Source organism: Zootoca vivipara, chromosome 3 (assembly GCF_963506605.1).
Source record: "Zootoca vivipara chromosome 3, rZooViv1.1, whole genome shotgun sequence".
NCBI classification, from domain to species: Eukaryota; Metazoa; Chordata; class Lepidosauria; order Squamata; family Lacertidae; genus Zootoca; species Zootoca vivipara.
This window is the reverse complement of record NC_083278.1, coordinates 119,868,776-119,891,600: the sequence shown is the minus strand read 5'-3', so window position 1 is coordinate 119,891,600 and position 22,825 is coordinate 119,868,776. Positions and strand designations below refer to the sequence as shown.

Sequence of the window (22,825 nt, the reverse complement as noted above, 5' to 3'; positions counted from 1 at the left end):
GGTGGGTGGGGGGCGAGGCTGGCGGAGCGGGGCCAGCTGGTCTGCAGGGCAGAGGAGATGGATCCCCGGGGAGCAGAGCTAGGCCCTGGGCGGTGCCTTGTGCAGCTGGCCGCCGCCAGGAGAGAGCGGCGAGGGGCCCTGGTAGGCGGGGAGGCGGCTGAGGGCCAGGACCATCGGCTGCCGCGTCCCAAAGAGCAGCTTGGGCTTGAAGGGGCAGGGGCGGGGCGGAGGGCTGGGGGGAGGCCGGGGCGAGCGCTCGCCGGACGCCAGCGAGGAGGGTGCCTTGGGTGGTCTCTGGCACACCATGGGGGAAAGCGTCGTCGTCATCGTCGTGTCGCCGGCGTGCTGTGGGGCGGCTGCGGAGGCGCTGGAACGGGTTGGCCGCAGCTGCTCCGGCCCCCCTGGCGGATCAGGCCTCTGTGCAGAAAGACAGGATCTTGTGGTAGGTGAGCTGCGGGGAATCTGCTTGCCCCGGGATGTGCTGCAACAGAGAGATCTAGCTCAGGGGGGGAGGCGAGCGGTGTCACCGTTGGGGCGAGGCTGCCCCCCGAGCTGCTTCAAGGGGGAGGGTGGCCGCTGCCTATGCTGCGGTGGGTGTGCTTCGGCGGCTTCTTCTTCCTCTTCGGCCTACAGGGCGGGGGCTCTAGGGGAGGGCAGCGGCTGCAGGGGAGCCATACCTCGTCCAGCAAGGCGTTGGGAGGGTTGCACAGAAAAAGCGGCTCTTTCCTCTGACTCGTGACTGTCAGCTCGGGCACTTCCAGCGGAAACTCTGCAAGGAGAGCAGGCGATCAGCGGCAGGAACAAATCCACGATGGGAAAAGGCAGAAACATGGGAGGGAGGCTTCGCAGGAGGTTAGTCTAACAGGAATTAGCTGTTCGATAGGCAAAAAGGGCTGCTTGGGGGGGGGGTGCTGTCATGGTGGCACTCCTGAATCAGGGGCGGCTTAGACTAGATGATGCTGGATATCACTTGGTTTATCACAGGCATCCCCAAACTTCGGCCCTCCAGATGTTTTGGACTACAATTCCCATCTTCCCCAAGCACTGGTCCTGTTAGCTAGGGATCATGGGAGTTGTAGGCCAAAACATCTGGAGGGCCGCAGGTTGGAGATGCCTGGTTTATCATACATACACACACACACACACACACACACACCTACCTCTGTATCACAGAAATATACTGCAGCAATTTACAACAATGTAAAACAAAACCATACAGTAACACCATAGAAACTTTAGAGCAAGTTAAAAGCCTCATCAGCTCTGGGAACTTGCAACCCCATTCTAAGGAGGGACATGTTAGAGCAGGAATAGGCAAACTTGGACCTCCAGATGTTTTGGGACTACAACTCCCATCATCCCTAGTTAACAGGACCAGTGGTCAGGGATGATGGGAATTATAGTCCCAAAACATCTGGAGCAGGGGGGCAGTCCACTGTCCCTCAGACCTTGTGGGGGGCCAGACTATATTTAAAACAAAATAAAAAATGAATAAATTCCTATGCCCCACAAATAACCCAGAGATGCATTTTAAATAAAAGGACACATTCTACTCATGAAAAAACATGCTGATTCCCGGACCGTTCGTGGGCTGGATTTAGGAGGCGATTGGGCCGCATCCGGCCCATGGGCCTTAGGTTGCCTACCCATGATCTGGAAGGCCGAGTTTGCCTTTGCCAGAGTTAGAGGCTTACAGAATAATGGATGATGTGGGGAAAGTGCCCCCCCCCCCCCGCCGCCGCCGCCAGACTCCTAATACTAGAACCTTTGAATGTGGAATGCCATGAATCTACTGCAGGAGAGCAGGTTGAGAGAGAAACAAATAGGAAAGGCTTCCCCACAGGATGTAATTAAAACTATTAACATTAAAACTATTAACTTCACTTCTACAAAATGTGATGTTCACCAATATTGCAGGTGGCTTTAAAAGGAGACTACTAGATAAATTATTTCATTTATGGGTTCCTTCTCTACAAGGCATCCCAAAGCGGTTTACTATGCAGTAAAAGCAAACAGAACAATTGTGTGTGTGTGTGTGTACAGCTAAAACACTTTCATATATTAAAAAAAGCTTACACAGAGAATAATAGTTTAAAGCAATGCATATATAAATCCATTCAGTTCTGAAACAGATACCAGCTGGGGTAAAACCCTCCACTTGAAAGGCTTGTGTTAGAAAAGGAAGAAAATGTGCCTCATGCTGCTACTGAAGGCCCAATTCTGACACCACGGATTGGACCTCCTGGTGCAATAGTATCTCTGCTGGTGTCCCCTCCTGTAGAAGACAGTGACTGGTTGGGTGTGTAGGGATTCATGGAGGACAAGGAAACCAACCTCGCATACAAGGTGCTTTGCAGGGAGAAGGACGTGCTCTGTAACTTGGAGGCTTCCCCCAGGCCTCTGGTTGCCACTGTGAGAACGGGATGCTGGGCCAGCAGCAGGCTTGTCTTATGCTGCTGTCTGAGCCAGGAAATGAGGGAGCTGAAGCCTCCTAAGGTGCCATCTCTGGAAGTCCAGCAGGCCTGGGCATAGGGAATCTCCTTCCCCGCCCCCCGCCCCCCCGCCGCCGCCCCCGGCACTTTAGCAGATGAACCTACCTGGCAGGGAACTCTGAGCTGGCAGCTGTGAGGGGGTGTATTTCCACACCTTGAGGGAGGAGTCGTCACTGCAGCCATTCAGGCTGAGCAGATGCTGGGGCTGTCCAGCCGGTCTCCTGCGGATGGGGATCCGGCTCGGCCGAGGCATCACGATTTCCAGCCTGTGGGAAGAGCACAAGACTAGGAGTGGGCTCAGCAGCCAAGCCACTCAGGCAAGAGAATTTGGAAATGCTGAGCAGCAGCCCCAAAGGTCTGCCTCGGTTCCTGGGGAGGGATAAACTTCCAGGCGGCCGAGACAGGCTCTGTTCTCCTGATCTCATGCCTGTTCCACCTCAAGCACACTCTGCCTCCCCCCCCCCCGGTGCTTTCACTGTTTGCTGTCTTGCAGCCAGTACCTGGGTGTCTCTGAGAGCTGCTCGCTGTTCAGCCGCCTTGAAATATTCTGTCCAAAGAAAGAGAAGTCAGAGGCTGCCTGGCTTGCTTGAGCTGCCATGAGCAGTGGAGCAGAGGGAAGTAAACCAAGGCCCATGCCGCCTGTTGCTTTCTGGTTGCCAGAGAGAAAGAGGACTGCTGCCCATAACCTCTGGCTCAGGGTGCAAGCTAGGAGCAGAGTCCAGCCCCCCCCCCCCGGCTGTTTAACCACTGCCCTTTACCTGCAGCAAGGCCAGGCCACAAGGCGGAGGCGGTTTCAGCTCCTCACTGGGGTGTTCTGCCTCCTGCAGTCCGTCGCAGCCAGGGCCTGCGTGACCAACAAGAGGGGCAGGGAGGGAGATGAACATCCTTGGAGGCAACAAGAGGTGTCCCTGGTTACAAGGACTGGCTGGCAAAGGGTTGTGCTGCCCTACAGCAGAAGGAGAGAGGCCACTAGCCAGTCCATGGTAGCCCTCCTTGGCCGGAGGGACCAGTTTGCACTGTCCTCCGATTGCCCAGCCTCCAAGTGGCAGCAACAGGGAGGGGGGGTGATCCCCTGAGAACATATCATGAGGCTCTAGGACTGGTTGTACCCTCAACCAATGGAGAACTCCCCTTGTTATAGGTCAGCACATCTTCAGAGTAATCAGCCAAGCCAAAAGCAAAAGTGCTCAGGCCGAATGCCAAGCTCCAGAGAGGCAGCAATGCTTCTGGGTGCCACTTGCTGGAAGCCACGGGAGGGGAGAGGGCTCTTGTGCTCAAACCCCGCTCAGGGCAAGTTGGCCACTGTGAGAATAGGATGCTGGACTAGATGGGCCACTGGCCTGATCCAGCAGGCTGTTCTTAGGAGAGCCTGCCACCTCCCTTTCTCCACCTGGAACAATTCCAGGCGTCAGCGGAGAAAGTGGGTCAAACAGCCGGCTTGCTTGCCTACCTGCCCCCCCCCCCGCCCCCCCATGCAGGGGCAGGAACTGCTGCTGGCTCCCCACTGCTATCTTCTGCTGGCTTTTCCTGAGCAGCTCCCACCCCCAATGCCAAAACTGCGCCGTGAGCCTCCATCTCTGCTCCTTTGCCCCAGCCTGAGAAAAGGCTCTCCCACCGAGAATCAGTTTGCAAGGGAATAAGAAACACTGGTCTGTATGGCTAATCTGGGGCCCTCCAGAGGATGCTGGTCTGCAGTTCCCATCATGCCAGGCTGGGAATCTGAGACTATTTGGAGGGTCACACGTGCTGCCTCTTCTAAAACCGTTGAGTCTGAAGTTTTACATTATCTGACTGCACTGCTGGTCACCCCTTTTAAATGATATAAAAAAAGAAAGGCTTGAGTTTTACACTCTTAACACGGAATACAGTTGCAAGGCTGGGCTTTCTCAGTCACTTGGTTCAGGCGTCATGTTCCACCCCTTTCAGCCTCTGGGGAAGGCTGCTCACAACACCATGTTCCTGGGAGGGAGCCCTGGGCAGCAGTGCAAAGTTCTGGCCAGAATCCTTAATAGGGTCCCAGGCAGAAGCAGCTTCAACCATCTCTTACTTACTGCCAAACCATGTCATATTTAAAGGGTTACAACTGGAAAGAGACACGGAAGAAATTATACATTTTAATACTTTGAAAGCAGCACGAGACCCAGAGGAGGTGAAACGCAGGGTGCGCACTTGACAAGAAATGACTAAGAACGTGATGCTGCCCCTCGGGTGGGGACCCTCTGCTCAAATCTGCTTCCCAGGAAGACCCTGCAGATCCTGGTCTTGCCCCCTGGAGCAACAGAGAAGAGGCATCATCTTTGCAAGGCTCTTTGAAGGCAGCTCTCCTGCCTGCCTTTCCTTCTCTTCCCCAGGCAGGGTAAACAAGCTAAGGAGAGAAGGGGCACCAAGGGTTAAGCTCTGCTCCTGCCGGGCCGCCCAAGCAGGACGCAGCTGAGTCGGGCTGTGCTGGGAAAGAGAGCAGGAACTGGGAGGCAGTCCCCGGTGTAGCAAGAATTCGCTTCTACACCTTTGAAACTCTTGAGATCAGAAAGATACACCGTGGGTCTCTAATTCCTTTATCACCACCTCCCGACTGACTGGGGACTTTTGGTAAGAGAAAGGAAGGCGAGAGGTTCCCTGCTTCTGCTGCTTCCCCCTCTCCCCTGACTCAGGCCAAGTTGCCAGCTGTCATGCAGCTCCCATTGGTGGCACCTGAGAGTTTGACTGACACGCCAGCCAGCCTCTGCCCTGGGCTTGCTCCAGCAGCCAACCGGCTCACACTTGTGTTGCCAAGGCGGCCTTTAGTCAAGCTGGGTGGGGGGTGGGGAGCAGGTTGAAGGAAGGACTACGCACCGGTCATGTTGAGGGGGGCAGGGAGGGGGCAGGAGCTGAGGCCGGTCGGCAGCTGGAGGTGAGAGGCCGTCCTGGTGGGAGAAGAGAGAGGTGGGGGCGCCTGGATGTTGCTCACTGCTGCTCGCAGCAAGGACTGGTGCTGGTGACGGCGCTTCTCCTGGACACGCGACTCTGAGCAGGGAGAAAGGACAAGGCAAAACCTAGTTCTGCGAGGGGGTGGCCCCATCATGCACCTCTCCTCCACAGGGCCTGAACACATTTTGCCCAGAAGAAGCCGGGGGTGGGGTTGGGGAAATCCATTCTCTTGTCTCCAACAAAGGCCAATTCTTGAGAGCGCGGCTGTTCCGTTCACTTGGGGAGGGGGGCAGATCTGTGCCACCTATCTGCTGCCCCAAGGGAGCCCACCTGCACAGTGGCATCCAATTCCGGAGGGCTGTCGGGCACCACCTACCACCCAGAGCGGGGCGCAGCAGCGGGGAGAGGCAACGGCTTGGCTGGGGCGATGTGGCCTTTGGAGGGCCACTGACCTCAGCCCAGGGAGAAGCCCATCTTGTGGGGGGAGGCAGGGAACAGCAGCCCCCTCTCCTCCTAATACACTCCAAAACCGGAAGCTTTCCGTGGGGTGGGGTGGGGTCACAAATCCCACAATCCTTTCATGCATTCAGCGACTGCATTTTATCTCTCTCTCTATCCAGGCTCTTTCAGTGCCCTCATCCTTCCTTCAGGAGCAAGAGGAGGAGGAGGAAAGAGAGAGAGGCATCTCTGCATCAGTGCTAGGGCTGCTGAAGCCACACTCAGCTGCCTGCCTGTGCTTTGCCCAGGTCCTTCCTCCTTTCTCAGCACACCATTCTCTTCTTCTTGCCGGATGGTGCTCTTATCAGCCCAACCAACCCCCGGCTGAACTCTTTGGCTGTGGGAGGGAGGAGGCAGGGAGGCAGGTACTCCATGGGAAAAGCCGGCTGGGTCACCTTGGGGGCAGCCGAGCTGGTGATGGAGGATGGTTGGCCCTTGGCAGGGAGAGGCTCAGGATCTCATCTTTGCCTCAATCCATATCTGCCTCACAGGGCTAGAAAGGATCCCAAAGGCCAGGGGTGGCCCAGCATGTTTTGGTGGGCAAGATGCTCAACACCACTGCCCCCCTGCAGATCCGCCCCCCGCTGCCCCTGCCATTGCACCCACAATGCTGCTGGCAGCTGCACCCTCACCTGCCGTGGCACCTGCAGTGCCACAATGCAGCGGCAAGGACGCAGCAGTAGCCTAGCCGGGAGGGCAAGGGGGTGTTTGTGCAGGTGGAGCTGCAGGCGAGGCTGGCAGTGGCGCAATGGCAGGGAGCCCAAGGCAAACGGCTTCGCCTCATGCAGGAAGCGTGGGAGAGGAACGTGGCCCACTGCCACATGGTGGCTGGCAAGAGGACACCCCCCCCCTCCCTAGCAGGCGCCCTGCTGCTGGAGAGCTCCCTCCTTCCCTGCAGGACCAGCTCACCTGCCGCTTCCTCAGGAGTGGCGCCACCAGCAGCAGCAGCAGCAGCAGCACAGGCCTCTGCCCAGCGCTCTACATAAGACCCCCACAGGTCCCCTGAAGCCTGGGGTTCCCCTCGGTTCAGAGAGCAGGGCGGGGGGCTCGGGTTGGCTGGGGGCCAGCTCTCACAGGATGACTGGCATCTATTGTGGAACACTTTTATTTCACGAGAAAGAGGGAGGGAGAGAGACAGAAAGAAAGAAAGAAAGAAAGAAAGAGAAAAGGCGAGGTTCTTGCAAGGCTGTCACTTCTGCCAGCGCAGCCACTCCCAGATCCTCCGGATTGCGCCCAGCACGGATCCTCCGCAGAGCTTACCTCGCACGAGCGCCAGCACCCTCGAGGCACCTTTCTGAGGCCCCTGGCCCATGCCCAGGGGGCCGTCAGGGTGGGGGCAGCTGAAGGTGAAGCTGGGCGAGGTCTTGACCTGCGGGGACGCCGCCTGCTGGCTGCTGCTCCCGTTGATGAAGCTGCGGCCCCGACAGAGGGAGTTCTCGGAGTTGGAGGCAGAGACCCCGCTGGGAGGGAAGGCCAAAGGGAGGGCGTCACCGCAGGGGCAGAAACCCAGCGCGCCCGCCCTGCGAGGTGGCCCAGGAAGAGGCAGCCTCTGACGCACCAGGTTTCGTTTCTCAACGTGTCTGAATAGGGGCACGGGTGAGGTTCCCCTCCCCAGGCCCCCATCGTTTACTCTGTCTTGCAACATGACATCATCCCTCCTCAAGACCTACCCTTTAACCCAGCCTCTCAGTCCCTCTATCCTGCTAGAAAGAAGTACGTGGGCAATGGGCACAAATGCACATTCTCTCCCTCCCCCCTCCGATATTTAAATCCACACAGTTGCATATTGCCAGCCGTCACTGTGGTTGGGGGCATTTATCCCACGCTGATTCCAAAAGGGTAACATTGACCCCAAAAGGGTAACTTTGACCCCTGCTGAAGCCAACCACGGCTAGGGAAAAGGAAACTTCTTTCTGGAAAATCTGACTGGGATCCACTGCTATGCTTCAGACCAAGCCTGCCCCCTCCATACTAAGACATGCCCATCCCATTTGGAAACGGCTGTTTCAAGCCTTACAACCGGTCCTCAGGCCTGAAGGTGACTGAGTGGGCCACCCAAAAATGAGATTTATCAGTAATTCCTGTACTGCAGGGGGTTGGACTAGATGGCCCTTGGGATCCCCTCCTACTCTACAATCCTATGATTCTACAGTCGTACCTCGGTTTACGACTACCTCGGGTTGCGAACAATTCGGGTTACGAACTGCGCAAACCCGGAAGTATTTTCGCCCCCGCGCGTGCGCAGAAGTGGCGTGCGCGGTTTGCGCACGCGCAAAGCGCGAAAATCGCAAAAAATAGCGCTTTGCACATGCGCAAAATGGCGGTTCGGGTCGCGTTCGGGTTACGAGCTTTTCGGGTTACGAACTGCGACCCGGAACGGATCGTGTTCGTAACCCGAGGTATTACTGTGCAATAATCCTCTGGGGAGAGGGATTGGCAAAAGGTCGGCCCTGGTTCTTCTCCTGAGCCTTCGATGGGACCAGGAGGAAGAGGTTTTGCTGGCAGCAGCAGGAGCAGAAGAGCAACGGGCCCCAGGGGCTTGTGGGACATAAGCCAAGGTCCTGCATCCTGACTAGAGCAGGAAGGCCTGTTGGGAGGGACCCTGGGAGCCCTGGCATCACCCCACCAGCCTCTCCCCAGCCTCCATACTTGGTCCCCTTGGGAGGAGTCTTGGCCCCTTTCCTCCGGGAGCAGCCGGTCACGCCCCTCATGCTGCGCACATGCTTCATCATCCAGGCACGAAGGTTGCTAAGGCAGCTGTGTTCGGAAAGGACGATCCGGGGCCAGGGGTTGCATTCGGCCATGTCCAGCGCTGCGATGGCCAACGCCCTTCCCACCTGGGCACAGAGAGACACCAGGAAGCCCTGAGCCCTGTGACACTCCAGGCAAATTCACGGCTCTCGCAGTCAACACAGCTAAGAGAGGAAGACTCGCTGCTGCTGCTGCTGCAGTGGCCAAGGCAGCCTCCTTTTGCCTGGCCAAAACCACTCAAGGAGGCCCCTTCTGGCTCAGGGGCAAATCCCTGGAATTATGCACCCACTGACACCCGCGCAAAGCTCATCTAATAAAGGGGGGGGGGAGGCTGATACCTGCTCAAAGAGCTCCACTGTGTATTTGGAGGGGAATGCTGGCAGAGGAGGGGGGGTTGCCCGCCCGTTATCGTGACAAGCGGCTGGAACTGTGTTGACGGATCGTCCTGTGTTGTAATTGCACTCCAGCGTGTAGCTAGAAGGAACAGAGGGGGTGATAGGTTGCCTCCTGCAAACGTCTCTACGTGTGTCACAAAAACACACACTTTGACACTTTAAAAGACAGCAATTCAATTCTTGTGAATGTTATCAATAAAACGTGTTCCTGTGCACACCCAGCTCCACTGACATGCTCACCACAGGCTCCCCCCCCTTTTTTTAAAAAACTGATCCCACACCCAGAAGCAGCTTGGTAGGATAAAAGACGCTTCCACCTGGCAGTGTTTAGGAACCAATAATAATAATAATAATAATAATAATAATAATAATAATAATAAATCATTTATACCCCGCCCATCTGGTTGGGTTTCCCCCGCCACTCTGGGCAGCTTCCAACAGAAAAATAAAATACAATCTATTAAACATTAAAAGCCTCCCTAAACAGGGCTGCCTTCAGATGTCTTCTAAAAATCTGGTTGTTGTTTTTGACATCTGATGGGAGGGCAGTCCACAGGACGGGCACCACTACCGAGAAGGCCCTCTGCCTGGTTCCCTGTAACTTGGCTTCTCGCAACAAGGGAACCGCCAGAAGGCCCTCGGCGCTGGACCTCAGTGTCTGGGCAGAATGATGGAGGTGGAGACGCTCCTTCAGGTATACAGGACCGAGGCCATTTAGGGCTTTAAAGGTCAGCACCAACACTTTGAATTGTGCTTGGAAACGTACTGGGAGCCAATGTAGATCTCTCAGGACCGGTCTTATGTGGTCTCGGCGGCCGCTCCCAAACACCAGTCTAGCTGCCGCATTCTGGGTTAGTTGCAGTTTCCGGGTCACCTTCAAAGGTAGCCCCATGTAGAGCGCATTGCAGTAATCCAAGCGGGAGATAACCAGAGCATGCACCACTCTGGCGAGACAGTCTGCGGGCAGGGAGGGTCTCATCCTGCGTACCAGATGGGGCTGATAGACCGCTGCCCTGGACACAGAATTGACCTGTGCCTCCATGGACAACTTTGAGTCCAAAATGACTGGTCCTTCAGGGGCACAGTTACCCCATTCAGGACCAGGGAGTCCTCCACACCTGCCCGCCTCCTGTCCCCCACAAACAGTACTTCTGTCTTGTCAGGATTGAACCTCAATCTGTTAGCCGCCATCCATCCTCCAACCGCCTCCAAGCACTCACACAGGACCTTCACTGCCTTCACTGGTTCTGATTTGAAAGAGAGGTAGAGCTGGGTATCATCCGCATACTGATGAACACCCAGCCCAAACCCCCTGATGATCTCTCCCAGCGGCTGCATGTAGATGTTGAAAAGCATGGGGGAGAGGACAGAACCCTGAGGCACCCCACAAGTGAGAGCCCAGGGGTCTGAACACTCATCCCCCACCACCAAGTATCCAGCCTTAACGGTGGAGAGGAAGAGGGCTAACTTTTGTCCAAGGAGGAGGAGAAAGAGGAGGAGGAGCCCTGCTGCCCCCAGGCCAGAAAGACGGATCGGAATAGAACCACCCTAACCAACACACAGCATCTTAAAAAGCAGAGACATCACCTTGCCAACAAAGGTCCGTCTAGTTAAAGCTATGGTTTTCCCAGTAGTGATGTATGGAAGTGAGAGCTGGACCATGAAGAAGGCTGATCGCCAAAGAATGGATGCTTTTGAATTATGGTGCTGGAGGAGACTCTTGAGAGTCCCATGGACTGCAAGAAGATCAAACCTATCCATTCTGAAGGAAATCAGCCCTGAGTGCTCACTGGAAGGACAGATCGTGAAGCTGAGGCTCCAATACTTTGGCCACCTCATGAGAAGAGAAGAATCCTTGGAAAAGGCCCTGATGTTGGGGAAGATTGAGGGCACTAGGAGAAGGGGACGGCAGAGGACAAGATGGTTGGACAGTGTTCTCGAAGCTACGAACATGAGTTTGACCAAACTGCGGGAGGCAGTGCAAGACAGGAGTGCCTGGCGTGCTCTGGTCCATGGGGTCACGAAGAGTCAGATACGACTAAACGGCTAAACAACAACAACAAACCAACACACGCTACCTCTGCCCAAACGCGGACTCTGATCCACAATGAAATGGGCCTCATCCATCACTCCTGCCCTCAGCCAGCACTGCCACTATGGATACATACCTACTTTGGCCACCCAACTCTCCCCGGCTGCCTATTCTGCCAGGTTCCTCTAAGCGGCTCTAAAAGGAGGTGGGGACTGGTGCTCCCGGCCGTATTTATTCCATGGTCCAAATCAGCTCTGAGCTGATCTAGAAGGGGTCTCTCTTTACGGAGGCAGAATCTTTCATGTTCTGAAGCTGTTTGAAGGTGGGTGCAGAGCAGAAGGCATAAGTGGCTGGTCTGTCGGTGAGGCTGTGTCCTCTGCTCACCTGTGAATGATGCCCAAGGCCTTGTAGATGGCCACGCGCCCGCTGCCCTCCTTCGACTGCCCATCCCGCTTGTCCTTGGCGTACATGTTCTTCTCGGAGAAGTTGCAGCCCGAGAAATCAAAGTGAGCCGAGTTCATGGCGATGAGCTTGGGGAAGAGCATGTTTTCAACCTGCAAGATCAACCAGGGAGGTTGGGGCTGCCGTTTCTCCCCTACGCTCAGGCATAGCGAGCTGAGCTCACCCCATGAAACTGACACCAGCAGAGTCCACAGTGCGACTCAGCAGCCACCCCCAGCGGACAGCTGCCCCTCTCCAGCCCAGCTCAACCTCCTGCCACAGGGCCAACAGAATAGCTGGCTGGGCATGCGCAGAAGGGAGCATGCACAATGCAGCTGATGGAGTTGGAATCCCAGGCAGCAAATGATAGAGGCCAGGAGGGGCAAAGGCTGAGGCTCAGCAGACCAAACACCCAAGAAGAGGAGGAAGTCTCCAATGGCCCTCCCAGATTGTGCCTAGTCATCAGAGAAAAAAGCACAACAGCAGTAGCTGCTGCTCTTTCAGAGGCACTAGAGCAGGCACCCCCAAACTGCGGCCCTCCAGATGTTTTGGCCTACAACTCCCATGATCCCTAGCTAACAGGACCAGTGCTTGGGGAAGATGGGAATTGTAGTCCAAAACGTCTGGAGGGCCGAAGTTTGGGGATGCCTGCACTAGAGCCTTGGCTGGACTAGGAAGGGGGATCTTCAAACACCTCAAGCCTGGGACTGTGCGTCCCTCCCCCCATTCCCTTCTTGCGCACTGTTGACTCACGGACCTCCGGCTGATCTCCTCTTCCTCCTCACCTGGTGAGCCTCTTCGAAGATGTTGTTCCCGTACATGAAGCAGCCTCTCTTGGAGGCGTGCCCGTGCAGGTCGACGTAGTAGGCCAGGCCACTCTGCTGCGGTGGGATGGCTTCTGGGGCGGGAGGAGAGCGGACCTCGGCTTCCTCCTCACAGAGCGCGGGAGGCAGATCTTCCGAGAGGATCCAGACATCCTGGTCTTTGCTCCCTGGTGCCTCTGAGGCCTCATGGTCCTGAGGCGAGGGGACGCCAGCATCCCTGGGACAGTTGCGAAGGTTGTTGGCCTTCTCCAGCTCAGAGAGGGGGGCCTCCTCGCCGGGAGGGCCGTTGCGGGTGGAGCGCTGGTTGGCAGCCTTGGTGCCGAGGGGAGGGACGCAGGCCCGCCAGTCGGGCAAGCCCGGCTGAACGCGGTTGTGGACGTGGTGATAGAGCATGACGGCCTTGGCCCCGTAGACGGCCGGGTGCAGGTCAACGTCAGGGTTCAGATACTGGCGGTTGAGGTTCACACCACGAGAATCTGTCCTGTGGGGAAGAGAAGCAGCCAGAGGGGTCAGCCACGCTGGGCAAAGACGCCTTTCTCCTGGGTACTGGGTGCAGTCGCTGGGGTGTCTCAGGCAGGAAGAGAGAAGCACCAGCCGCCACCTCTGGGCCAAAGCTCCCTTGAGATGGGTTGGGGGGTGGGAGAGGACCCCCCCCCAACCAAAGAATGTCTCTCTCCAGGCCAACTGAACTGGCCAGTTGCCTTCGCCCAGCCTTCACCTAGCATAAGTCTGCAGCGACAGAGGTTTTGTAGAGGGATCTGTCCCACCAGCCTGGGACTTGAGTTGGGGCTGGCCACCCCTCTGTGTTTATGCTGGCTTTGCCCTCCAGAAACCAAGCCCCTGCTTGGCAAGGGACTCACCGGTAATGGCCCCGCACCACTCCGTCCGGGTTCAGCATGGGGATGAGCTTGAAGACAAACATGCGACGCAGCATCTGGGCCCGAGGGTCCTCTTCACGGAGGATGAACTCCAGGAACCCGTTGAAGACGAAGCTGGAGGGTGTCTCTCCCGGGTGCACCCTGCTGCTTAGGAAGAACACCTGCTGGGACATTGGGGGCAGAGAGAGAGAGAGAGAGAGAGAGAGAGAGAGAGAGAGAGAGAGAGAGAGAGAGAGAGGATGATCTGCTCCTTTCCCAAACTGGACTCTTGCTCCTCTCAAAGCTACCACAACAGGCCTCCTGCCCACCCATCCGCTTGTGTGGTCATTTATTCCCACACCACTTTGGAACTAGTTATCCCCATGCATCAGTTAGAAGGAGCTCACTCCCGCCTGCAGCCTCACCCAAAGGAAAGGGGGAGACTGACAGATCTGAACTTGGGAGAGGCAGCTTGAAAAGGGGGTTTCTATGCTCTGTTTAAGAAGAGCAGAGCTGGGGATGGCACAGGTCAGGAGGATGGCAGGAGAAGGAAGCACATGTGGGTGGCCAGGAAGACAGAGAGAAAACAGGGAAGGAACAAAGACCTAGGAGACAAAGACGCTGAGGCACGATGAGCCAACGCAGAGCAGGAAGGAGGCAGAAATCAGAAAGGGCGGGTGGGTAAAACTGGGGGCAGCGGTTGCAGAGAAAAGCATAGACGTCGAGGAAGATGCTCAAGAGGCAAACCAGGAAGGAGGGTGTTGAGGTGCCTGTCTGAGGCAATGTGGGCCAAAAGGGCTTCTGCTTGTGTCCACAGCTATCCAGAAACAAGGGCAGGCCGCGCTGCCCAAGCCTCATGCTCCCCACATGGGCAGCAGCAATGGCAGGGCATCCTGCCCAAGTGGGGCGGCAGCAGCCAACTCACTCTCTTCCCCGTGAAGGTGTGGGGCCGGGGGGTGTGCTTGTCCGGGAAGAGCTTCTCCAGGCGGGCCTCCCTCTCCTCCCGCAGGCCGTGGAAGGAGCTGATGGTGAGCAGGTCCACCCGCAGCTTGTCCAGGGAGTAGCACAGCAGCTCCCGGTGGTAGTAGATGGAGTCCAGGGAGCTGCAGGTAGAGAAGAGAGCAGCCTGCTTTTCTCCCAGCCAGCAATGCCCCGCAAGGCCAGAAGGAAGATTCTCTTTTAAAGTCTCTTTCCCCCCCCCCGAAAGTTTCTTCCCCAGATTCCCCTTCGCCTGCCCAGCATGCAAGGAAGCCTCTTCTTTCCCCACCCATGATCGGATTCCCACTCCAAGATCCCAAGGATCTTTGTTGCCCGACCCTCCCTTGTGCTCATTCCCGCAGCCCTGTTGCGAGAGAGGTGGCCAGAGGGGCTTTCTGTCCTCTCCTCCTCCCTCCCCCTGCAAAGCCAGGCTCTTGTCCAGAGGGACCTCAAGGCAGAAGGCAGCCTGACTTTGCGCCCGGGGCCCCGCTCCTCCGTCAGTGGGGCCACCTGGACCTTGCGAGGGAACCAAAGCAAGCACTTACGGTGTCCCCCGAAGCGGGGCCTCCTTCCTCCCCTTTGCACGTCCTCCTTTAGGGCATTTCCTCGCTCTGTGGGCGGTGGGTCGCTGCTTCCCCTCAGCCTTCCTAGAGTCTGCACCTGCCTTCCGACTAACTGTGCTACAATGTTGGACATGAGTTTAGATGGGCAAGGGAGGGTCTTCCCGCCTTCTCCTGACCATCCCACCCCCACCCCCTTCCCTGGTTTGGAAGCAGACCAGCCGTGTCCCTCACACCACCCAGCAATGGCTGTTCCATTCATGCCCTGCATGCAGGCTGCCAAGGAGGCTCTGGCTAGCCATTTCTGGACTGGAGAGGCCCTTTCCCTGGAGGGCTATTCTTCTGCCCGCAAGTGCTGCCATCGCAGGAGGTGGCAACAGAGGCCAAAGGAAAGCAGCTGTCCGATAAGAGACCTGCCCAGCCTCAGCCCAGGAGGGCTCCTGCAGGCTCCACTTTCGTGGAAAGCATTCAGAGCCCCCCTCTCTCATTAAAGAGAGCATCCTGAACAACATAGAACAACTAAACTAGGCTTCCCCAAACTGCGGCCCTCCAGATGTTTTGGCCTACAACTCCCATGAGCCCTAGCTAACAGGACCAGTGGTCAGGGATGATGGGAACTGTAGTCCAAAACATCTGGAGGGCCGAAGTTTGGGGGTGCCTGATAAGCACATACAACAAAACACATCTTCAAACAACAGCCACCTGGGGGAAAGGCAACACAGCAGAAACCAGCAAAAATAAGGCGGCATTTGTGCAAAAGCCGCTCTGCCCCCTGAGCGCTTTCAGGAGCAGGGGGGGGGGCAGGAAGCTAGGAAGGAAAGGGCCAAAGGGAGCTCCTGGGGACGGCGGGAAAGGAACCAAATGTTCCAGGCAGTGCCAGAGTCCGCACCAAAAGGGAGACAGACAGAAAGTCCCCGCTAGGATCTTTGACATGACACAGAACCCTGGGAGAGACCCACAGTCCAACCGAGGACCTGGGAAAGTCCCCAAGCAGCCACTGGCTCCCGGTGGAGTACAGGATCAGGTTTAAGGTGCTGGTTTTGACCTTTAAAGCCCTATGCGGCTTGGGACCCTCGTACCTACGGGACCGCCTCTCCTGGTATGCCCCGTGGAGGACCTTAAGGTCCACAAACAACAATATTCTGGAGATCCCGAGCCATAAGGTGGCTAGATTGGCCTCTACTAGGGCCAGGGCATTTTCAGTATTGGCCCCAACTTGATGGAACGCTCTTTCCCAGGAGACCAGGGCCCTGCGGGATTTGTCATCTTTCCACAGGGCCTGCAAGACAGAGCTGTTCCGCCTGGCCTTTGGGTTGGACTTAGTCTGACCCCTGCGTTTTTCCTCCCTCATGGCTTGAATTTGACTACTCAAAATGAGGCTGCATTTTAAATTTTAATACTGTGTTTTAATCTGTATTTTAATTAATTGCTTTTTATGTTTCATTGTAATTTTATTGGTGTGAGCCGCCCTGAGCCTGGCTCTGACTGGGGAGGGCGGGGTATAAATAAAAAATTATTATTATTATTATTATTATTATAATTATTATTATTATTTTATTTTATTATTAAAGTGCCCTGTCTCATGGCGCCCCAATAACCTCCCTGGCAACACCCCAAACTCTTCCCCACCTAAGGAGTTTTGGCCCAGCCAACTTCACAGGAGCCGACTGGAGTGACCAAGCGGGAGGGGGTTGGGGGGCAGAGAGGAGGATGGCAGCCATGGGTCAGAGGCCAGGCTCACCTGCTAGCAGGGAGGTGCCGGCACTCTGCAAAGTGGGCATCCAGCTGTGCCAACATTTCCTGGCACTCTGTGTATGAGAAGGGGTAGCAGAAGGCAAAGAAGGTGGTGGCACCTCGGCAGTCCAGGAAGCGGTGCACGAAAGAGAGGACAAACTGGGTCTCCACCATCTGTACGGGGAAAAGGAAGAGGTAATGAAGTTGGTGATGACCTTTAAAGCCCTAAACGACCTCGATCCTGTATACCTGAAGGAGCATCTCCACCCCCATTGTTCAGCCCAGACACTGAGGTCCAGCACCAAGGGCCTTCTGGCGGTTCCCTCACTGCGAGAAGCTACAGGGAACCAGGCAGAGGGCCTTTTCGGTAGTGGCGCCCGCCTTGTAGAACACCCTCCCATCGGAGGTCAAGGAGATAAACAACTACCTGACATTTAGAAGAAGAAGAGGAGGAAGAGTTTGGATTTGATATCCCGCTTTATCACTACCCGAAGGAGTCTCAAAGCGGCTAACATTCTCCTTTCCCCTCCCCCCCCCACAACAGACACCCTGTGAGGTGGGTGGGGCTGAGAGACTTCAAAGAAGTGTGACTAGCCCAAGGTCACCCAGCAGCTGCATGTGGAGAAGCAGAGACGCGAACCCGGTTCCCCAGATTACGAGTCTACCGCTCTTAACCACTAAACCACACTGGCTCTCAGAATACACCTAAAGGCAGCCCTGTTTAGGGAAGTTTTTAATCTGTGATATTTTAATGTATTTTGATCTTTGTTGGAAGCCGCCCAGAGTGGTGGGGGAAACCCAGCCAGATGGGCGGGGTATAAATAATAAATAATAATAATAATCCTTGTGGCTGGAGCATGACAGACATCCATCAACACACACAGCCTGCTGTGGTTCAGGGCCAGGCTGAAGAGTCTATTCTCTCTGCCACGACCTGAATCAGATACCTGGCAATGGACACCATGTTCACAGCCCACCTGCCGGGTCCCCTGACCTTCAGCACTCTGCCCTACACTTTTGTGGCAGGGTCATAACACAAGCCTGTTGTGGGGAGAGGGTCATTTCGCTGCTCAGAGCCCGTTCAAGGGGCCAGGGCAAGAGGAGGCAGAGATTGGAATGATCCTGGCTAACATCCAGGACTCTTGCTAGGAGGACGGTGTATGCCAGGGCTGCATACAGACTCTGGAGTCTAGCTCATCTTTCTGGGCAGCTCACGTGCTTTTTCCCACAGAAATAAACACAAGCACATCTATGTGACTGAGCAGAACAGCCTGAAATCAAACCTAGCAGGCAATTGACTCTTGGCAAGGGGGAAGCAGGCAAGGAAATGACTTTCTGGTCCTTTGGAAGGACGGTGGAAGGAGACTTCAGGCAGGGGAGCCAAAATGTTAGAACTCCACTGACTGGAGCCTGGAAACCGCCTTGCTCCCCTCCTTCTCCAGCCATCTGCAGCCCAAAGCTGGTCTTGCCTCACAGAGGTTCACGTCCCCACAAGAGAAAGCCAAGCCCTTCCCTGTGACGCACTGCTTTCAGAGGCCGTGCCCACACCAGTCCAACGTCCTTCCCCAAGGGTCATGCCCAAGAGATACCTCGAAGGCGGGCCGCTCACGGATGCGCTCCCAACGAGGCCGGACGGGCACCGTCTTGACCAAGGGGGCCATCCCCTGCGAGTACAGCTTGGTCTGCTTGTTCATGTTCACAATGTGGATCTTGATCAGCTTGCCTGGGGCTCCGCCCCTCACGCTAAAGTAAAACCAGGATCTGGGGAGTGAAGGCGACCAGGAGTAGTCAGGGAAGGCTCTGGCAGGGGTCCTGACCCCCCCCCCCACATCAGCCCAAGGTCCTCTCCACCTCTGACCTGAGAGGCCAGGTGGACATGGAATCCAGGTGTCTCATTTGCTGTGCAACCTCCCAACACTCCATCCCGGGTGCCCTTTTGCAAAGCCTGGCCCAGGGGACAAGCTGCCATGCCTCACACAGGAAGGAGCCAGCCACAAGGCCTTTGCTGGTGTAAAGACCTGGGTGAGAAAGACGTTACCTGACAGCCCCATGCCTGGTGCCTAGCAAGACCTCCTTTACCTGTTTGCATTCTCGTATTCTGTGTCTCCGCAATCCGGCTTGGTCCACACATTGAACTCGTAGTCAGCAATAGGGAGGGAGGTGCCAAACACCATTGAGGTGGCCGAGGTGCTGCTGCCGCCGCTGCCGCCATTCCCGGGCCCGTCCCCATCCCCATCCAGGTGCTCCACCTTCTCCACATGAGCCAAGTTCCCCGAGTCAAACTTGGAGCTGAACAAGAGGCCACCACAGCGCACCTCCATCGTAACCTCGCCGGCAGCAGAGTGGGCTCATTCTCCTCTTTGCAACAGGTGGTTCTGAGGATTTCCTACAGGGCAGAAGGGAAGAGCTGTATTTTGTACACACAATTCCTCACTTCTTTGATCCAGCTTCCTTATCCTGCTAGTGGAAGAAGGCTGCCAGGAGAGGAAGCCCACAGTCTCAAGGGAAAAACCCCACGAGTCTATTTCTGGCCTTGCCAATCACGAAATCCATCTTCTCTTCTCTTTCCTTCTCCCACCACCCTGAGATGTTTTTTCTGGCACACTCCAAGTACTGCAAAAGCAAAAGACAATTCCCTTGAAGGCCTTCCTAGGCACAACAAGGGAGGTGTTGAATTTCCCCCCAAAAGGATTTGTTGCAGCTGCACTGGGGGGTGGGGGAGAGAAACCACTACACACTCCAGAATACAAAAGCATAAACGTATACCCTTGGTCATTTACCTGCTGTGGGGAGCAGGCTTACCAAAGCAACCTCTTTGTCCAGCAGCACCTAGATACAGGACATCACCCAGGGAAACAAGTCCGACTCTTTGATGTTGGGGGCTATTTGAGCGGCTGGGCACCCTCCATCACCCTCTTTCCCCTCTCCCTCCCCACTGGTCTCTAGGAGTGGGCCAGAATGAAAATGGCATGTCAATAGAAAGACTTCTTGCAAGAGGCCCATTGTGCCATCATCACCAGCATCACCATTAGAGCCACCTGCTCCTCTTACATTCTGGCCCGCTCCAGCATTGACAGAGAGCATCAGGCTCAGCTTAGGAAGGAAATCAGGTCCTCCAAAGGGCACCCTGCCTGCCAACAGGAAGACAAGGCGGCTGCCCAGCCAGAAGGCTCAGCTGGTGTTTCCGAGGAGGAGACCCTGGAATGGCACAGGTCTGGCTGCTTGGCCGGCAGCACCCCAGGCATGAGGTGTTCTCTCTCAACCCAGAGTTATGAGTGAGCAGTGAGGTAGGAAAGTTTGTGGATGGCACACACCTTTTCAAGGTGGTAAAAACCAAAGCAGGCTGCAGAGCTCCAGAAGGATCTTTCGACACCGGCTAGGTGGGCCGCAAAACAGCAAATCCAGCTCAATGCAAGGAACTATGAAACTGAGGGGGTTGGACTAGATCAGGCATCCCTAGCTAACAGGACCAGTGGTCATGGATGATGGGAATTGTAGTCCCAAAACATCTGGAGGGCCGAGTTTGGGGGTGCCTGGACTAGATAATTATCAGGGTCCTTTGCAACTCTACAATCTATGATTCTATGATGCACCTCAGGGCAAAACCCCTTGACTGCATATATACTGAAAGTGCCAGAATTTGCAGCAGCTAATCAGGGAACAGGCTTAAGTTGCCCTGGGACAACAAAATGAAAACATCAGCCTGGTTTGCAGCAACCGTGAAAAAAGGATAATCAGGATTCCTATAGGAGGAGGCTGGAAACAAACCTGCCAGTATCACAAGGCCCATAGCTGCCAAGTTTTCCCTTTTCTCGGGAGGAAGCCTATTCAGCATAAGGGAAAATCCCTTAAAAAAAGGGATAACCTGGCAGCTATGACAAGGCCACGGTGCCTGCCAAAAGGACACAGTGAACACGATGCACTGTTCGGGTCGCTGTGCCTTTTAAGCAGAACATTGCGGGGCTGGAAAAGTTTCAGAAAAGGGCAACGGAAATGGATCGGCGGGATGAAGAAACTCTCCCGCGAGGAAAGGCTGCGCCGCTTGGAGCTTTTATTGCTGCCCCCCCCCGCCCCCTGTGGGTGGAGGATGAGCAGAGCCGGCAAAAGGGGCGTGGAACTAGGCGGGGGGGAGGAAGGGGCTCCCTCTCCCCTTGACATCATAACTGCCCCCCCCAACGAGGCTGGGGGAAGGCGGCGGGGAGCTTTCTCTGGGCGGGCGAGCGGGCAGGCGGCAGGTCCTGGGAAGCCCAGTCGAAAGCGGAGCCTCCCTGCCCAGGGGCAGTCTACCTGTCTTCCTCCCCCCCCCGAGGGAGCGACGTCACGGAGGGGGCCTGGCGCCTTCACGGGGTGGGAGTGGGGGGGCACCGTAGGTCGGGCGAGCTGGAGGGCCTCATCCAGAGGTGGGCTGGGGTCTGCTGCCTCCTCCTCCTCCTCCCACGGGGGGGAGAGCGAAGGGGCGGGGCCACCGAGCCAGAAACTCCCCGTCACGACCCTCATTTGCATGCGGCCCTGGCCCGCCCCGCTGCTTCCCTCCAACCCACCTGCCTCAGCCTCTGCCTCTGCCTCCACCGCCGCCGCCGCCGCCAGGGGCCCCGGGCCAGGCCAGCCCTTTCCCTCGCCCCGCTGCCCAGGCAACAAAAAGGCCGCCGCGGATTGGCCGCAGCTCGCGCCCACCATCACCCCGGCGCGCCATTGGCCCGCCCGCCCTCTCCATAGCAACGCGACGCGCCATTGGCTGGCCGCGCCGCCTTCCGGGGAGCTGCTTGGTCGCCATGGGAACCGCGCGGTGGGAGGTGCCGTCGTTGGAGCGGGGAGACTGCCCGCGTTCTGGGACACGTGACAGTGCGGGGAGGGCGGGGCTAAGGGGCCTGCCGAGGGTATAAAGCGCTGGGGAAGCACGTGGTGTCTCAGTCCAGCCCGGGAGGAGCCGCGGCCTCAGGAAAGGTTGCTTCAGGCTGCCAATTGAATGTCTTCAGTGTGCATGCACACGAAAGCTCATACCAAAATAAAAACTTAGTTGGTCTTTAAGGTGCTACTGAAGGATTTTTTAAATTCCATTAGCAGTTTGTCAGTGGAGAGATTTACAGGCAAACGGATCATACTTGAGGTATAAATCTTGGCTTTTACATTTGCTCTGGAGAGAAGAATGAGCACGGGATCAAACTCTGAAGGCCATTTTCTACAACGGGAGACTGAGAAGCTCTATTGTGGGTTGGGTCTGCAAAAGGCTTCCTCTAGCTATTTTAGAGACGGTTATAATTTACAGTATCACAGAGGTTTCTGTGTCTGCTGGTTGAATTTTACGTCTGGGATGTACCAACAAAATGGCATGTTCTAATTTTTTCAACCATTAAAATTTTAAGCAATCAAGGAAGTTCTGAATGCCAAGAATATTTATTTTTTCCTTCTGTTTTCCAAACAAGTGTGTTGCCTTTGAACGGAACATAATTTTTCTATGTCACATTTCCTCTGTAGAAAAGAAATGTGGTTTGATAAAACATAAAGCTGTGAGGATCTTAAGGGGAAGACTTAATTGTTGATAAAGACCAGTAGCACAATACGGGTGAAGGAATGCCAGAACAAGGATGAAACATGGAAGGTGCCTAAAGAAGCCAGGGTGGCTATCTAAAGAACTTTTGAGTTAAGATTTAAAAGGGATATGTACAAAAAATGGAAAAAGGGGGAAACCACCAGAGAGGAATTCAACAAATAGCCAGCCCGTGTAGAGACAAAGTCAGAAAAGCTAAAGCACAGAATGAACTCAGGCTTGCTAGAGAGGTTAAAAGCAACAAAAAGGGCTTTTATGGGTATGTCCGTAGCAAAAGGAAGAACAAGGAAATCATAGAATCATAGAGTTGGAAGAGACCACAAGGGCCATCCAGTCCAACCCCCTGCTGAGCAGGAAACACCAGCAAAGCATTCTTGACATATGCCTGTCAAGCCTCTGCTTAACGACTTCCAAAGAAGGAGACTCCACCACACTCCACCTAAGCCATTCCTCATAAGGCATTGTTTCCAGGCCTTTGACCATTTTGGTTGCCCTCTTCTGGACACATTCCAGCTTGTCAGTATCCTTCATGAAGTATCCAGATGAAGGGAACGCTGTGGATATAGCCCTTTATTTCAGCAAGGCCTTTGACAAGGTGCCTCATGATATTCTAGTAAAGAAGCTGGTAAAATGCGGGCTACACAGTGCTACCATTCAGTGGATTTGTAACTGGCTGACTGACCGAACCCAAAGGGTGCTCATCAATGACTAGTGGGGTGCCACAGGGTTCTGTCTTGGGCCCAGTCTTATACAACATCTTTATCAATGACTTGGATGATGGGCTTGAGGGCATCCTGAGCAAGTTTGC

The 22,825-nt window shown here is 55.6% G+C and overlaps 1 protein-coding gene across 8 annotated transcripts; it reads right to left on the bottom strand.

The window, feature by feature from the left end:
• Positions 1–77: 77 nt before the first annotated feature.
• Positions 78–21,075, bottom strand: AGBL5 (AGBL carboxypeptidase 5). 8 transcript variants are annotated; one of them, XM_035110760.2, is made up of 18 exons: positions 20,757–21,000; positions 18,549–18,855; positions 18,059–18,230; positions 16,477–16,643; positions 14,721–14,855; positions 14,123–14,300; positions 13,201–13,379; positions 12,302–12,821; positions 11,460–11,629; positions 8,987–9,122; positions 8,547–8,734; positions 7,158–7,357; positions 5,325–5,495; positions 3,251–3,336; positions 2,993–3,039; positions 2,598–2,758; positions 678–769; positions 78–481 (listed from the first exon to the last, which is right to left on the bottom strand). In XM_035110760.2, exons 2-18 carry the CDS (start codon positions 18,788–18,790, stop codon positions 410–412), a joined length of 2,916 nt encoding a protein of 971 aa, XP_034966651.1. In that variant the 5' UTR covers positions 18,791–18,855; positions 20,757–21,000; the 3' UTR covers positions 78–409. The 8 variants fall into 8 exon arrangements, with proteins under 8 accessions (XP_034966651.1, XP_034966649.1, XP_034966650.1 ...); XM_035110758.2 differs by lacking the exon at positions 20,757–21,000 and adding an exon at positions 21,011–21,075 and having other exon boundaries at positions 78–769; XM_035110759.2 differs by having other exon boundaries at positions 78–769.
• Between the last annotated feature and the right edge of the window lie 1,750 nt (positions 21,076–22,825).

Bases quoted from the DNA above. Each gene is read 5' to 3' on its own strand.
- AGBL5 (XM_035110758.2), bottom strand. From the start codon at position 18,790: ATGGAGGTGCGCTGTGGTGGCCTCTTGTTCAGCTCCAAGTTTGACTCG. The intron at 14,856-16,476 runs GTGAGCCTGGCC...CCAACATTGTAG, and splicing joins CGGCACCTCCCTGCTAGCAG to CACAGTTAGTCGGAAGGCAG. The intron at 5,496-7,157 runs GTAAGCTCTGCG...CTCCCTGCTCAG, and splicing joins GGTGCTGGCGCTCGTGCGAG to AGTCGCGTGTCCAGGAGAAG.